At 44.4% G+C, this 18,122-nt stretch overlaps 1 protein-coding gene across 1 annotated transcript in view; it reads right to left on the bottom strand.

Annotated features, from left to right (window-relative positions):
- MYO10 (myosin X) overlaps positions 1–17,572 on the bottom strand; it is a 167,277-nt gene extending 149,705 nt beyond the window's left edge. Inside the window, exon 1 of the mRNA XM_051610362.1 lies at positions 17,336–17,572. Coding sequence (XP_051466322.1) covers positions 17,336–17,356 — 21 coding nt within the window. The 5' untranslated portion in view covers positions 17,357–17,572. The remainder of the gene's footprint in view (positions 1–17,335) is intronic.
- Positions 17,573–18,122: the final 550 nt, after the last annotated feature.

The following is an 18,122-nucleotide window of genomic DNA, read 5'->3' as shown; positions in this document are numbered from 1 at the left end:
TGCTGATGGAAGTAATGAAATGATGGTGGTGACCCAGGGGGTCTGAAATGCATTTGCATGTGAAGCACAAGTATCTTTGTGGAGAGCACGGGAGGTACAAACAGGCAGGGGATTGTGCAGCTACCAAGAGCACACCAAGAACCAGGAACCTCTTTCCACTCTAGTCATCTCGTCTCCAAGAAGTTATTATTTCAAAATCCAATACCTCAGGCTACCCACAGACTCACATACGCCTCTATCAGGCAACAGACAGACAACATACACAGACTGTGTAGCAACTTCAAGTCTGACCAAAGCATGCTTTTTTTCCCCATAGCGAAACTGCTCCAGTAGGTTTACACATCCCTGCCTACATTACATAGCTCCCTCACTCTCCCTGGCGCCCCCAAGAGGTATTGTGGCTGGAAGCTGCAAATCAACACACTGGACAGTAAGCTTCTAAGTGCAACCCCTCTGTTGAACCCTGAAGTCCAGGGAACTATAATTTTTCTCTTGCCTACATCTGAAAGTAAGTCTACTCAGGAGCACAAACCTTTACACAGTAATTTATTTTACTTGGCAATGAATTAAGTCAACCAACTCTTTCATAAATGTCAGCCCAGACAATTCCATAAGCATCTATTTTCCACAGCGTGGTGCAGTTCCCCATTCTGTGAAACCTGGGAGGACTTTACAGGCTTCCCATCATGAGGATGTTACTTTAAATTATTTATAAAGAAAGTGACTGCACAGTAAGTTCAAGATGAATTAGCAAGGTGCCTAAAGGAAAACGCAAGTGTACCCCTCAAAATGCATTAGTACTGGTTCTTGCCTGCCCACAGACCTGTTTTCTTAAATAATTACAAGAACTCCTAAAAACAGAAAAGAAAACAAAACCTGAAGTATATGGACTTTGTAGCATCCAAATGCCTGCAGAAGCTCAGAATGGGAATTTTCCATGATTGCTTAACAGCACTATTAAAACATATTTAATCTTACAATCTGATTTTTATGGCACTAAAGAACGCAAGTCTAAAACAAATATAAATGTCTTGCTCTGCCTAAAACCAGCCAGTATCTTTTACTACTTTCCATAATAGTAATAAAGTCACTTCTCATGTTACTACACTGAGTCAACAAAACAGCCATTTGTTGGGTTTGGGTGGTAGTTTTTTTTAATAACTCCTAGGTAAAAAAATTATCTAAACACTGCTGAAAAACAACTTCTCCATAAATGCTGAAGTGTGGAACATGCAAACAAAAGCATTACACGGGCGAATTATTGTAGGATAGAAGAGGATTCAAGAAAGCATTCTCAGTCAGAAGAGAACATGTGCTTGACTTCAGCTGATATGACGCACACCCAAGAATGAATGAGTGCTTCTTCAGCCCAGACCTTGTTCAGGAAAAATGCTCAAATTTGGTCACTTGGAGGGGGACCTGTCCCTACTGAATTATTCTCAAAAGAGTAATTTCAAAAAAAGTGAATGCTTTTAAGCATGTTACTGCTTCAGCCAACATGTTTTGTTTGGTTGGTTTTTTAACTCTTCAAAACTCAAAAGAACAGTCCGTTAATCTCAGAGCAACAGAACATCTGAGAGGCATCTTGCTCGTGATTACCAGAAAACCCAACCCCATGCAGCAGTTCTGCTGAAGATGCCATCCCTGCGCTGCTCCTTAACACCAGGACTGTAGGAATCCCAGAAAACCACTTACGCTTTGCTGTAATTAAGTGTTGCTGTAGCAATGTGCTCCTCCACTGCCCGTTCCATGTTAGCTTCCTCTATCCTTTGACTTGGCTGGCCAAAACCACGTTACTTTAAATACAACCAGTTTTCTTTTCAAAGAAGTCATAAATCTTAAAAGGGAACAATAACCTACTTACTGCACATACTACCTTTAACCCCCTAAGTAGCATACAAAATACTTCATTCTGCAGGGAGGAATGGAGATTTCCTCACTTGTAAGGAAAATAATTTTGAGTCCTTGAAGCTCCATGCTACTTTCACACGTGCAGCAGAAAATACTGCAAACCACAAGGATTATGTGCCTGCTCCTTCACCAATGAAGTCAACCAGAACTTGACCCTTTGCTTAGCACGGGTGGCAGATCAAGTTTTATTTGCACCAGCACAAGGGCCTGGGGCGGGAGAGAGCCTTATGCATTATACCTCTTTTCCTGAGAAAATGGGGAAAAAAAGGTTAGAAGTGGAAAAGCTTGTAGTATTTTGCAACTGGAGAACCAAGACAAAAAAAACTTGAATTACTTGTTGAGGGCTGCAAGTCCTTGGCAGTGATGCAGTTTAAATCATCCAAATCCCATGACAGTGTTCACATGACATCACCTTCCCTCTTGCTCCCGGCCTGGTCTTCCTACAATTTCCCTGTTGTCTCAAGTACCAACTTGTCTTTGTTTTGAAGAAGTGACTATACTTTCATAATAATTCTAGCTGCTCGTGGATATGATGAGCTCTGGCAGCCTGTTTATCACCAAACTGAGCTATTTAGAAGAGAGTGCCTATACAACATTGATTTGGTCAAGTGCTTCCATCGTCTTCTGTCTTTGGATAGCCAAGAGCACATCTGTTTATGCACAAGTGTGACCATCAGAACCTGTGCACGTATTGTAGACAGACACATGCTTTCACAATGTTTTCTTCTCCTAGGAACTAAATCACCACCTCATAACCACATAAGCAAGATCCCATTTGTACAGCAGAACTACAAAAGCTAGGCCCATAGCTAGCAGTCTGCAGATAGACAGCCTTTAATTCCTCAAGATCACATTAAAATCCATCTCAAATACAACTGACTTCCAGAGGCAATACACAACTTCAGCCAATTTGTAAGGAGTTTATTTGGATTTTTTTTTTTTTACCCCATGTGCTGTACAAATCTCTCCCTCAGGTAAAATTGTATTTATTTTTGTCTAAAAATAATTTATGGACACATTTACAGAAATAAAATGCAGTATTGCATTCAATGGTCCTTCTGTTGTGAAAACCAGTTTCCAGAAGAAATTTTCCCCAGCACGTTGATTCTCGAATATCTAAAAGCAAGCAGGGGCTGGTGATGAATCACCCTGCATGCACACACATCCATACATACATCCACACCCGCCATCCCCAAGGTGGCTGTGTGAGTAACATGGACAGGGCTGTGCCACGGGTGTTGAACATTCCTTGCCCTGTAAAAGTCAATTACTACTTTACTTTGCATAATAATGTATAATGTATTACGCAGCTTCTTCCTACTCATGTCCAGTTCTCCTTTAAGTCTATTTTACAGACAATGGCACCGACTTTCAACTTTTTTTTCTCCTAACAGTGGCTTGATGATACCACTAGGAGCCCGAAGGACACAGATTAGCAGGCAATCACCCCTATTCAATCCTAATGTAATTCTGTTTCTTCAGTGGAGTTAGAAATCACAAGACACTCTCCTTTACTCCTGACTTTGTATACTGCTCTGCTTCCATTCTGCTAAATTAAGGGAGGCACCACTGAAACTCAGCCTTCTGTGGGCCAGTATGATAGCAACATTTGCACTCTTCCAAAGCCAATCGTGTCTTAAGGACAGCTTCCTAAAAAGCCAAGAAATCCCCTGCAGAACTTCAGAGTCAATCCACACTACAAAAGACACCAGTGGGTAAATGGTCTTTCCTCAACAGATGTCATGCACTGCATCAGTAAGGAGATGGCTTGATTGCCTCATTAAAAAAAAATTTTAAAATTAGAAATTTTAAAAACTCATTTCCAGCTTTCCAGGAACATATCTGCAACAACATCAACTCTATCAGTGAACACACCAATCAATGCAACAATGATCCCGAGACAGATTAAAAACTGGTAGTAAAATAGGCGAGTCATTTGTTAACAAAGCTGCATCCGTGCAGAGAGCACAGAGACCCAGTTGTGGCAGAGACTTCCCACCCTTGTCCCTGAGGTGTGGACATGGCTGCAGATGCCACACTAGCACTTTAGAGCAAGAGGGGTCCAAGAGAGCATCATGACTTGCATGGGGATATTTCCCCCACTATAACCCACTGGAGAGTTACAGCAGTGATGCAGAAGGCCACTCCTGTGGGCACTTCTGTGAGAGAAGCTTTGCAGAAGCTATGCTTGAACCATGTTCACTACTACTTCATTTGTACCCAGATTGGCAGGATCTTCCTACTGGATTTTAGTAATTTTGACTGGTTGATATTAAACGGAGTTTTGAGGGTTTCCTGATCCCAACAGGGACAAAATCAGAATGGCTTGGGTAGGAAGGGACCTTTAAAGATCATCTAGTTCAACTTTCAACATGGTCAGGGAGAGCTTTCCCTATATGTCCTTTAACTCTCCTGTGGCAAGCCCAGACCATGAAGTATAGGAAGCCATGTAACTTGTAACCAGCCAGAAGACATAACTACAACGTATTTCAGAACATTATTAATTTTAAATATATGAGGACTCTTCTATAATTCAGGCGGAACTGTGTGTCCCACATTCATCCTGTAATAACCAAACTTGCTGAATCAAGGTATCTTTAAGTACAGGAACACCAAGAGCAAAATATCCATGGAAAAAGTTACACATCCTGTTATTACGCAAGTCAAGGCACCAAATTTTAGAAACCCAAGCCTCAATACTTCCTACCACTGCTTGTTTTGGGTTCCTTATCTTTAGCCATGATTGCATAGCATAGCTATAGATGACCAAATCCTTAGAACTCCTGTGCCTTTAAAACCTACCCACCCGCACACCTTTCTTTTGCCAACAACTTCCCCCTCCTGCCCGGCCAGAACCTACTATCGCAGCAACTTGTTTGGGAACTGCCAGCCTCTGCTGATAAGAGAAGCAAAGCTCACAGATTGGAACAGTCTGTTCACCTGCATTACCCCCAGCTCAGGAGTGACCTTTGTAACAGCCCCCTCAGCCACCAGCTAGCTGCTGTGCAAAATGCACCCAGGCAGCCACCACAACTAGGACACTCAACATCGAACTTCTGACTCAGGATAGGCCCAAAGCATTGCATCTTTAGTATTACTTTCCAGTGGAGCCCAGAAGTGTAACATGTCCACAAATTCACTTGGCATTGAAGAAGAAAGAGGACGCAAGTGTTGATGCTTGGTCAGTCAGTGCCAAGGCAGAAGAAATCTAGGTCTTCAGATGAATGTCCCAGTTCTGCACTGGTGAAGTCAAAGAGAGGTTAATTATTATTTAGTTATTCATGCAAGCCTCCAACTTCTTCCCTTAATTAGGCTGGGACACACAGCTGACCGTAAAAAGTAGTTGCTGCTTTAAACAAAGACTTTAAACTAAAAATGTAATTTGCAAGATCAGCACCATACGCAGTACAAGAAACCCAACAACAGAGACTGCACAAGGTGCCCCTCTGGAAAAGGTTTACCCCAACACCTGGTGACTAAGAAAACCAGCCTCTCTGCCAAAGCCACTCCCATCCACAGAAGACCCAGGGTCATCAAGGCTCTTCTAGGGCCCCTGGGACAGCCTCAGCACTTTGGGCTGCTCTGTGGCACCTTCCTCACCACCACAGCAGGCAACCAGCTCCGAGGAAGAAAGTCAACCTGCTCCTTCAAAGGCTGCAAACCAGGTTCTATCTTCCAAAAGATAAGACCCAGTGACACACTAGGTACACATTAGCTGCTCCTCTACACTGTTTCTATATCACTCACACAATTACAGATGTTGGTTTAGAAGAAAATTCAATGTTTTATTAAAACTCCAAATGTACTGACAGAATAGAGACACTGCTCTGCAGGGAACACAACTTATTAAAAGTTAAATGATTCACAAATTCATGTGTTTATTTCAGACTAGGGCCAAACAGTTTTTGTCATTTATGTAAGTATACTTGAAGACCTTTCTTTGAGCAGAAAGAAGCACAAGTGCAGCTATTTTTAAAGCTGGGTAAAAAAAATCACAGGGCATGACATACCTTACTTTTTACCACATGGTAAAGATGAAAAACTAGAACAATCTCCCTCTTTTATCCATCTGAAAGCTTAAATGAGTAACTCTATTTATAGCCACTAATGGTTACCACTTCTGAACTTGTTTCTGTTACTCAACAAACCACCTTTCTAGCAGACAATTTAAGCTTTCAGCTATTCAGACATTTTTGTTAGTTTTGCTCAGGATGGCTTTTCAGCTGTCAATGAACCTCTCAGATCACTGAAAAAATAAATAAACAAATTACAATTATTTTTTTACTGTTATTTTTTTTATTATTCTCCTCCACCCCTCTCCTCTTTGTTGGGTAATGGGGAAAGAAGCAACAGTATACAGTATTGCAGCTGGAGTAAAATAAAATATCAGCAACCTAAATAAAAATACACACAACAGAAGGAGCATCTTATACACCCGTAACTTTGAGCTTATTGACATAACCTTTTCTTTTTCAAAGCATGTACAAGGATCATCCTAGCTTCCAGGTGGTCTCACACTCATCTGTGGGTAAAGATGTGAAGAGTGGACTTAACTGTTCCAGGTGCCTCTGGCAGAGAACTCTTTAAATTTCCCCCAAAAACTCATAAAAATCCAGCTGTTTCCTGAAGAGCAAGTGGTAGCACCACAACTGCTATTTGGGAAAGAAAGCAATGCTTGCTGATAATTAGTTACTCTGGTACAGCATCTGGAACGAAACTAGGGAAAAGATGATCACACAAGAAGAAAAACAAAGTAGGAATTTCGGTGTCAGTAGAACTGAAAAGGGCAAGTTTTACAACAATAATACCATCACCACCAATGGAGCAGTACTAACAAATGCCAAAGTCCTGTTTTTTAGGACCTACATTACTGCAGCTTTCTGGAGAATAACCCCAGATTTCTCCAATAAGCCTAAACTAAACTATCCAGAAGCACATCATTGCTCCACAGCATAAAAAAATATTTTAAAAGCCAACCCTGAAAAGCAAGACTTTCCAATCTGTAAGTATTCATAACACCAGAGACCCATCTAGAAAAAATACACTCAAAATGTACCACTAGGAAAACTCAGCTGGCCCCAGGACAGGAACAGAAGATTAATCTCAACCCTTAACAGTAATTGCAAAGCAAAAAAAAAAAAAAAAGCTTAATTTATGCATTTTGAAGCAGTAGCTAACAGACATCGTTGCCTCATCCAAATAGGAGACCCCTTTGAGAAGCTATCCTGCTAAAGCATCTGCTCCTGTGCAGAGCCAAATGCCAGCTCCTCTCCTCTGCTTCCCCAGGAGTGTCCTGGGCCATCCCCACAGCAGCGTGATCCACAATCTGCTGCTACAGGTGTCCTGACTTTGGCTGCCCTGAGTCCTTCTTGTCCCTTCAATTTAGCCACTGATTAACACACGCACCCAACTCTTCTTTCCTAATGAGAGGATTCCCGTCTGCACGTGGAACAGGAGGCACATTTCGATGCCTCAGGAGAGCTGCAGTTCATTCTGCCTACCAAAAATTCTGATGCCTTTCAACAGAAAAAAAAACAAAAATCCCAGGACAACAGCAAAGCTTTTGTGGCCTCTCTGACCACATAAAGAGACTGTGCACTTTTCAAATTAAATATTTGCAAGCAATATAAAGAAGTGTTTTTGTAAGCAGCACACTGTTCAAGACAGCAAAATTCAGGATTACAGCTTGTATTTGCCAGAATCCAGAAGCACCTGGAACTCAGTAAATGCTGAATGACTACGCACAGAAAAAGGATCTCACAACTCAACATATTCCCTTTGCATTCCCAATAAGGACTGCCACGAACAAGCCACTGACAAAGGACTAGATGGTCACATGAAAATGCACAGATTTGGGTACCCCCTTCTGTCTCCACTTTATTGGCACAGTACAAAGGCATCCTACTGACAAAGGGGTAAAGGTATACAATAAAAGTTTAAATCAATTATTTCATTACATTGCAATTAAGTTTATTCATAGGCTTCTGTAAAACTCAAACCAAATAAAAACAAAAAACAAACCAGAGAATTCATTAATGCACCAGGACTGTAATAATTTAAGATACTGAACCACCAAAGCAGAATGATGGCAAATATGGTGCAACAGAAACACAGAAATTTGGAGTAGAGACTCTAAAAACTAACACAAAACAGAGAATCGCCCTTTTGCTGCAAATGCTGTGTAACTTTGTGCCAAAATCCCATCTGCCATCTGTCAAAACGTCTCAGATTCAGTGCACAAAATATTAGAAATGTAATTGCAGGGAGGAAAAAGGGGTTGTTGCGCAAATACTATTTTCCAGCTCAGATTTGCTGCATTTGTTTATTCCTTGAAATAGCTTATCAAGTATCACGCAGCAGAATCTGACGCTGGGACTTTCAACAACAAAGAGCTTGCTTCATCCGACACTCCTCCTGGTACATAGTCTGAAAAGCAGCAGGAAATGCCACCCTTCAAAGCCCTGCTGTAAACACCGCTCTCATTTTCTTCCAGGGAATATACTGACTGATTGCACACACCAAACAAACCTATCCACCATACCCATCACCAGATAGCTGTAATGAGGAGATAAACCCTCATCACAAAACCACAGTCTACATTTAATAAGGGGAAGAGATGCAAGGTGACAGCCAAAAAAGCAAAAAGTCTGACCTACAGAATTGGTGTCTACTCCTTGTCCCAGTGTGAACTCCAGCATTCCACCAACTTGGCTCCTTTCTGAAGCAAATAAAAGCATACTCTAAGCAAGATACACAGTTTTTTTTTGATCCACGAAACTGGTCAAACAGAAATGATCTCCACAGCTTTTGTAGACCAGATGGGTATATTAAACAAAGGGATTTGACTTTTCCTCAGGATAAACAACTTGATAAGAAAAACAATCCTATTCTCTTAAATATATTTAACTTCATCTGAGTAAACATTTTAAGGGCAGGCTAAACAGCAGTGACTAAAAAAGGACCAAATAATCCATTTCCGTTAATGCTGTAAACAGCAATACTTTTTCAAAACAAGGAATAAACTTCTCTTATCTCCTGTGCCCAACACAGGAGCTGAATGCAAAGGGGAGGCGAAAGAATCTGTTCAGAGAAATCTCATTTTTCTGTTAGCAAGATTGGGAAGGATAGTAGACGCAACTGGTGCACAACATCAAAGTCATGCAAGACTTGCCAGTTGCACCACCTTCAAAATCCAGCAGAGTTTTCAAGCACTACATAAATGTTTTCTCCAGATGCTGGAAAGCTCATCAAAAAAAGTTTTCATAAGCCTTTTGAAAGTCTGTGAGAGAAAGCGGGAGAGAGAGGGCCAAGAGGCTCGGGGTATTAACTTAGATGACATTTTTCAGAAACACTCAGCTTCATAATTCTGCCTGGAGCTCATGGCAGCTAGCACACATCAACCAAGTGAGCCTGAGGTCTATACCCAAAGCTAGGTTACAGGCACCAAAATCAATCCTGACTTTGAGACCGTATCACTTACATATAATAAAGGATTATTAATAGGTTCCCAAGAACATATAGGAAGAGGCAATACTAACATCAAAGTGCACTTAGCCTTTTGTTTCCCCAGCCCCTCAACACTGCATGCTACCAGCCAGGACCATGAGTGAAGGCACAGCTTGATTCCTAAAATGTATACTGCAGGGCTCCCTTCTCCTCTTTCCGTTTTTCCTCATTGGGAACAAAACCAAACCAAGACCAAAATAATTTCACAGAGCATTTAACCCTAAGAGATTTATCCAATATTCACCTTTGCTAAGTATTTACTCAGCTCTAGTGAAGCTCTCCATAAGATGAGGATTACACAGTCTCAAAGAAAGTAAGTGCTATAAACTCAGCAGAACACTCCACAGAAGCAATTAACATATATGCTAAAATGCATTTGCTAAAATATACTGACATCAAAATACAGGAGCCCTGTTCAACTCTGAAGTTTGGCAGGCTAATGAATAGCATGCAAGACAGAGAAAGTCTATACTTCAGGATGTTTTTCTTCAGCATGCTGTTAATCCTAAAATGAGTAAAAGGCATTGCACTGGCTCTCCCATTTAGGCTCTGCTCCAGTGTGCTTAAATTTACCCACCAGAGACAGGGCCAGTGAGACTCCATCTTAAGATGCATTAGATGTGAATTTTTTACTGCAAGTCCAGAAAACCACCAGAAGTGACCACCACTTTTCACTTTTGAAGATTTTCTTCATACAAACAAGTAAACTGCAAAGTTTTTCTCAAAGCCTCAAAAGTGCTGGAGTACACTTTTGTTTCCTCCAATTTCTGACTGTGACAGCTCCTTCTCAGCAAAGAATAACTAAGCACAGAATTCCTCACTAGGAAAAATTACAAGATCTCATCTAGAAACTGTATGTTAAACTCCTTTACAGAAGTTTATACAAAATGGAAATGTTAACTGGTCAGTAAAGCCAAACACACCAATTTCTGCCATGCTTCAAATAGAAACCAATATCAAGGAGTTGTGTTAACACCTGAAACAACCCAGCAGCCTCCACCAGTTAACCACCAGTTTGCAGTGGGAAAACATCTGGCCAGTCAGTGGAACAACACTCTGCAGAGCACCTACCCAACACTGGCTGTCCAGCTCAGTGGAGAGAACAAGCCCAAAGGACATTTCAATCTACCTGAGCCAGATCTTATCACCGATTTTGCAGAAATGAGTCTAGGAGTGGACTGCATTCTCCCTCAACAGCCTGCTAACAAACATTTCCCAGTACATTTTTCCAATAAGACATTCACATTTCCAGTGTAACAAAGCAGTAATATTTTCTTTAGCATGCATATAGTTTACTTCACAACGTAGATCTGCAGGATAGTTAATATCAGTTCCCATTCTGCATTCAAACTTTGAAAAGTCCTGTCTTTAAAAACATGGGAGTGTTTGAGCTACTAAATGGACCTCTAACCATAAGTAAAACTTTCTTAACCAGGGGGTTGCCCAAAACAAAGTTGCAGTACAGTAAATATGACCAATGGATAATGCTCAGACATCACAAAACATTAAAAAATCCTAAATAAGTAAAAAAAACCAAAAACAACCCAAAACCCTGCCATGCAAAATTTGAACCAATAATACCCAAAAAACCCAGTAATTTGCCCTAAACTGTTGCTCTAACACTAAGCAATCCTCCTTGATGTCACACTAGTAGCTTAAAATGTCACATAATGATAAGTAACGGGCAGATCAAGATAAATGAGAATGCATAAACTATGACCTCCTCGTACAAACCTGAAGATATAATCTGTCTAGCAAGTTTTTAGGTCACATCCCAAAACTTCTGAAGTAGCCACAGTTAGTGACTTAAGGCTGGTCATTCTTTCCCCCCCTCAGCAAAGTCTCAATTCACAGTGACTTTTCACCTCCTACACCCTACAGGAACTCCACCCGAAACTCCATTCCTTGGCTCAGATCAGAGCTGAAGACTGTGATTCACTAAGGAAAAATACCAGCCCTGCAACCAAAAAGGTTGGTGAGACAACCCCTCAGAGGACAGGCTTCCCTCCAGCACTGTGTCAGGCACATGCTTTCCACACTGAGCATGAAAAGAATGGAGCTGCTGCTCCCATCTCTAGCAGGAGACTATGGCACCTTCCACTTGGGCTGTGTCCACCCCAAAGACACAAAAGGTATTTCCTAAGGATCAGGTCTGTATTTGTTCTGAGCAAAGACAGTGACACTACATAAATACAAACCTATGCGCACACACATGGAGCCACCAATTGGACCTACCAGCTTTCCTTGAGACATCTTCTAAAGCTAAAAAACAGATTCACAATATTATTTTGGTCTTACCAAGCTGAAACCCAAAACTCATATAGTCATAGAATGGTTTGGGTTGGAAGGGACCTAAAAATCATGTAGTCCCAATCCCCCTGCATGGCCACGGACACCTCCCACTAGACCAGGTTGCTCCAAGCCCCATCCAATCTGACCTCGAACACTTCCAGTGATGGGGCCTCCGCAGCTTCCCTGGGTGACCTGTTTCACTGTCTTACCACTCTCATAGTGAAGAATTTCCTCCTAATGTCTCAGCCAGTCGCCACAGTGGAAGCGCAACACAGTACAACTGAGCCAAGTGGCAGCATTATTATCAATGATGGGCCCCAAACTTTTCCTTCCACCTTTTGCCGCACACTGAGGTAACAAGAGCATGGAAAGGTTGCAGGGTTTCTCAGATTAGCCATGGGACCAGTGCACTCAACTCTCCAGACAGCACAGAAAGCTTAAGCTCTCCTTACTTTCTGCTTTCCTCTCTCCTGCCAAGTGGTCCTCTCCTGCCTCCAAAGAATCACAGAAAAAAATGTGGAGCATTTCTCAAAAAAGCCCATGCCACTTGGCTTAAAATATAAGTTGGGACTGGTCATGCTTTCAAACACAATTCCCTTTTACCAGGCAGCAGGCTGTGTGATAGATTGAAACCAAAAAAAGAACCAAAGAGCTTTGCAAGTGCTGACATAAACATACATATTAGGGAAAAGACCAGGAAGAAAAAAGCAACCATTTCAGTGAGGTGTCACCAGGAGTCAAAAAAAAGCCAAGACTCAGAAGCAGCCAAGACTCCTGCAACGTTGGGGGGTTTCAGAAGGTCTTCTTTGGTTAGAGTCTGACCGAACATAGTTAAAAAACCACAAGCAGACCCTGCACAATACAGAGCCTCTATTACTAATTTCAATAGTTATGCGTTTTGCAGCTTTAAGAGAATTCTTGTGTCATTTTACAAAATGAGTGGTGCCAGCAGGGCTGCTAGGCTCCAACCCAGCGACGACGACTATGCCTCAGTTGCACAAATCTGTCTTGTGGAAGGCATATGTGAACTACATACAGTAAGCATTTATGATGACGTGCTACTGAAGAGCCAAATGTGATTTCTCAACGTACAGAAACTTTCATTCCTTTCCAACTTGGTAAGGTACTCATGAATCTCCCTGAAACATTTTCTACTCAAAACAGAATAGTCTCTAATTAACCTAAAAATAACTGTTGAAAAAATAGCCACCACCTTTAAAGAAAAAACTGAATATGAGAAGGAATCACAACTCAAACTTCAGAAAATGCAGCCAATGTCGACATACTAACAAGGCACTGTTCCAGCTTGACATGGCTTTGGTGCTCAGAAGTCCTGCAGAAATGTAACCTTTATGCTACCACTAAAGGAATGGTGGTTTTGCCCCACCAGTCTGAAACACAGTTTTGCTAGTATAAGCTACATCAACATCACAAACTGGAGCCTAAAAATCCACACTTGTGCTAGCAGTAAAATGCCTTTAACATAAACTGGGAGATCTCCAAGACTGTCCCAAAGATGTAAACTATGCTGCACAGCACAGCCATAAACCCATGTGCATTGATGCTGAAATGTAATAAGCATCACAATACTTTCACGTTAAGAGCAACAACTTGGCACAGTCATGCGCTTGCTACAGGGAGGTGAAGAGACTCTTGAAGGTCTCCATGAAGGGTTCAGTGCTGGCAGGCAGTGATTTTCCAAACACTGCAGCACAAGAGCACCAGGGAAGTTTGCCACAAGCTGCATATCCAAAATAAGAGCTTGAAGGCTCGGCAGATGCCACCTCTGACAGCTCCCTAAAGCTAAGTTCAAAGCCTCAGAATTAATTTTTGCCCCATATCCTTCCCACAGAGGGAGGTTCAACACTTGCTGCTTCAGGACACATGCTGGGAGCCTGCTCTTAAAACAGGCAACACAAGCAAGTATGTTCAACTGCGGAAAGCAGAAATTAAGGAAACCATTTTGAACCCAAGGTACCAGCAGTACTGCTAAAAAGAAAAGCATACTAGACACAGTAATTGCAGTGCCTCACAAGAGGCTACCCCACAGTTCCCAAACCTGTGTGCAACATTACAGAAACATCTTGTCCGACCTCTATGATGGTGATGACACTTTTCTCATGCTCTCCAACACCATCTACCCAAACGTGCTATACAAAAGGCAAGAGATGGGAGCTGGTTTCCCCTCTTCCAGTTGTGGAAATATAATCCTTTGTCTTTTAAGCCTGGCAGCAACTAAACACAATCAGTCCCTGCAGCCACTACTACATGAATTAGTGCTGCCAGGTCCTTGGAGCAGTGCATCAGCTTGGAGGGCAGGTTTGGACAAGATGACCACCAGAAGTCACCTCCAACCTCAGTAACTCTCCGACCTCAGCTGGGCTAGCAACCACCACACTCCTCTCACAACAAGGAGATGACCATGGATCAGTGCGACACACTGTGTACACAGAGCAATGGGACTCCCCACATAAGAAAACGAACTTAACCTCTGCATCCACTTCCCCTGCTGCCCTAGTAAGCACTGCTCAGGAACTTCAGATGCTGAAGAGGCAGCTCGAGCTTCCCTCTCCTGCCCTTTTCATGCTAGATTTCCTTGTGTTTCTTCTCATCTTGACATGACTCTTCTTCTCTCATGGCATACACCTCCTTTTAGCACTCTCACTGGAAAAGAGAAGTCTGACCTCAGCTACCATTTTTTTCAGGCTATTTTGAGCAACGCAGCCAAATGGCTCTGTTGCATACATCCATAACTCCAATTCTGAGTATGGATCTCCAAGAATTCTACATCTTTTTAACACTTTATACATGAAAATATGACTATAAATATACTGAAAAAGTTACGGTTCCACCACTGACCTTCTGACAAACAACGGAAGGTAACATAGATCAACCAGCACCCTGAAAGAGGTTTTAAAAGTCTCAGAAAACATTTCTCTGTATCTCCCAGCAGCTAAAGAACTGTGAGGGGTAAGTTCCAGGACCAACTCTTCTAGCCCAATTCTTTACTCGGAGCATTATTTTTTTTTAAATTGGCCAAGCTAGAAAACCAGGATAGGGACGGAGACCAAGGCTCTTCTGGAGACAGATATAACCACTCATCATTCTAGAAGAATAAAAGCCATTTAAGCAAAAGAAGGAAACTGAGCAGGAAGACTGAGAAGTCAAAAAGGTGTTAAGTCTCAGGTGATGGCAGCATCAGCTGATCGTCAGGAGCTTGGCATTATCTCACATCACATTTAACACAGCAAGTCCCAACAGGAGCACCTCTGCTGCAACAGGCATGTTCCTGCACTCTGGCAGTATCTTACCCAATTGCCTCCTTTTGTTCCAGTGAGCATCATCCTATACTGACAGCAGGTTATAATCTGCAGTAGCTATGGAGAAATACGGCAGAAACAGTAATGCACCTTTTAATTGTACAGTATTTTTCTACAATAGCCAGACCTGAAGACACTGTCTCCAGCCCAGCGAATGAGAACTTGGAAATGCTGAGGAATGACCCGTGAAGGGCCCGTGTATGCCCTGCTCACCTACCAGCGTTTCTTCCAAAACATAATTATGTCTGTAAACTCACGTCACTGCCATATGGGAGCAGAGCAGACCAGGCCTGTTACCTGTGTCCTTCATTCAGCTTCCTCCTTCTTCTGCACACTACAACTTATTTTAGTGAGAACAATAATTCTCTCAGATAAGTCAGCAAATATTTTCATAAAGAGCAGCTGCAGGATGTCTGCCTCACACAAATTAAATTATCCCAGCTAGTGGCTCAATCCAGCGCCTTCAACAGACATTTTTCTCTGGTAGCTGGGTCAGGCTCAGTGCACTTCTGCTCTTGTGCCTTATGCTCCCTATACACCATTTACATATTGCTCCGGTCTAAGGAAAGGAAAATGTTTCTACTTATGGGTGGGACTTTGGATGTGGATTAAAGTCAAGGTGCTATATTTACTGATCTTTTAAAGTAATATCAACATGTTGAAAGGGAGTAAGAGTTCTGAAGAAAGATCAAAGTCTGCATGCAGCAGCCACAAATTAACATAAAAACATGCTGAAATATTAACACAGACCGGCAAAATTTACTTGCCTTTTCCCCAGGGCAAGTAATTTTGGCTAATAGGAGATTCAAAACCATTAACTCTCTTCTTCACCTTTATGTAGGGCATGCTACTATACGTTGTGTCAGAGCGAATGACTCTTCAGATTAATTCTGCAAGGCTAGGCTAATACTACCACATTGCTCATGGCTTGCAAGCTTTTGAAAGGTGAGGGCTACATCCTTCACAGGGAAAAAAAAAAAAGTAATATTACTACTTAACTCAGGCTTTTTGAAAGTTAATGCTGCGTTTCTTCCTTCTTGTTGCACTTGACAGAACTTTTGTTGCCTGACAAATGAACAGCTAACAAGGCGTAAGCTGTATGACCTTCTTTTATTTGACTAATTACTATTCCGGTAAACAGATCACCTATTTTTCTTGTGGGAGCATCAACAGCACTGAGAACACGAGGGAAGTTCTTTCATGAGGGCAAAGGACAGTTTTGCAGCTTAATCACAGCCTTGTAAAACAGATGCCTGGCCTGTATTTACAACCCTGACAGTGCAACTGCTTCAGCAAGGGGTGCGATTAAAGCAGTCACACAGTCGGTGGCCAGAAGTCACAATCCAGAGGCAGGCTCTGCCAGCAAGCTGCAAGCACAACACACAGAAGTCGCTGCATTAACACCAGACACCGTATGCTCATAAGGCTGTGTCGACACTGGGCGGGCTGAACAGATTTGAAAAATACTGTTGCATAAAATTCAGCTAACTTAGATCAGAGGAGGACCCAAGTTTTCATTGTTAAGTGTATACCTATGCAAGTAGCAAAGCGTCCTTCATTTGGTTTCCTGACCCGACATGATGAAGTTGTCAAGACCCACCACATAATGGCCAAGCCCAAATCACTTTCAAAACTTGAGCCTCATTACTTTGCCCTTTGTATCGGAAGCTTTTGTCTGTACCTAACAGCATGCACTTAATAAAGAGACCTTAAAAGAAGACTGGCCAACAGCAGCCCTGCTTCCGAAACCTCCATCCTTTGAAGCCTCATATGCCCACGCCAGGAGGAAAAAGTTCACTCCCCGGGTTTCCCGCAGCGAGCCCCGCACTCTCCCCCGAGACACGCCGCCGGCAGCAGGGGCGGGAGAGCGGGCAGGGACCCGCAGCAGCCCCGCCGGAGCCCGGGGCAGCCGGGGCCGCTTCCCACGGAGACCCCGCCAGGGCGGAGCGGCGGGTGCTGGGGCGGCGTGGCGGGCAAAGCCAAGGCACCGGCTCCTGCAGCCCCGGCCCGTCCTCATGAGCCCAAAGGAGAGCCGAGCGCCTGACCAGCGCAACGCCGGCGGCCTCGAGTCCCGCCCCCGCTCACGGACCGAGAGGCTGGTATTTTGGGGAGGAGGTGCGGGGGGCAAAGCCGCTCACCAAGTCCCGAAGGGCTGCTCCTGCAAAGCCCCTGCGAGCCGCGGTGCTCGGGGGAACAGACCAGACTTTTCAACAGCCCTTCGCACACTCTGCTGCCCGCTCCCGCCCCACAGAGCCACCCCACGCAGGAGGAAGGGCGGGAGGAAGACCCCGCCGGCCCGTGCTCACCTCCGCCAAGAAGTTGTCCATGCTGGCTCCTCGGCCCGCCCGCGGGTGCGCAGCGCCGGGCCCCACCGCGCAACATGTGCTGCCTCCTGGCCCGGCCCGGCCCGGCCCGGCTCGGCCCCACCGAGCCGCCTCAGCCGCCGCGCCGCTCCATCGCGCCCCAGAGCCGGCACCAGCCCGCAGCCTTTGTCCGCCCGCCCCCTCAGAGCCGCTCGCCCGGGCGGCCCCGGCAGCGCAAAGCCGCTGCTGAGAGCCGGGGGAGGGAGTAAGAGAGGAGGAGGAAAAAGGAGCCTACCGCCGCCGCCCGCTCCTGCCCGGGGCCGCCCCGTCCCGGCGGGGCAGGGGCAGAGGCGGAGCCGCTCCCTGCGCAGCGCTCGGCCGCGCCCCCGCCCCGGCCCGCCCCGCCCCGGCCCGGCAGGAGCGCGGGCAGCGGCCCCCGGGCGCCCCCGTCCCCGGGCTTCCCCGGCGCGGCGCTGCGGGGGCTCCGGGACGCGTCCCGCTGTGTCCGCTGCCCCGGGGCGCGGGAACCCGCCTCCAGCTCGGGAGAAGGCAGCGGCCCGCCTGCAGCGTCCGGGGGGGATGCGCCGCTCCCGCGCTTTGCCACACAAAGCCGTGCCGAGCACCGCCAGCCCGCAGCAGGGGCTGAGGAAGTCGCGTGCCGGTTAAAGAAGATATACCTGCAGGCTTCCGCTGCGCGCAGCAAACTCCTGTTTAAGTTTGCGGCAGATTTGTGTAGGGGCTCTTGTCAGCCGTGCCTTTCCGAAGTGTGTCCTGCACCGGCCGTTGCTTT

The sequence above is a fragment of the Apus apus genome, chromosome 2 (assembly GCF_020740795.1).
Source record: "Apus apus isolate bApuApu2 chromosome 2, bApuApu2.pri.cur, whole genome shotgun sequence".
Lineage (NCBI taxonomy): Eukaryota > Metazoa > Chordata > Aves > Apodiformes > Apodidae > Apus > Apus apus.
This window is presented reverse-complemented; position numbering and strand designations above follow the sequence as displayed.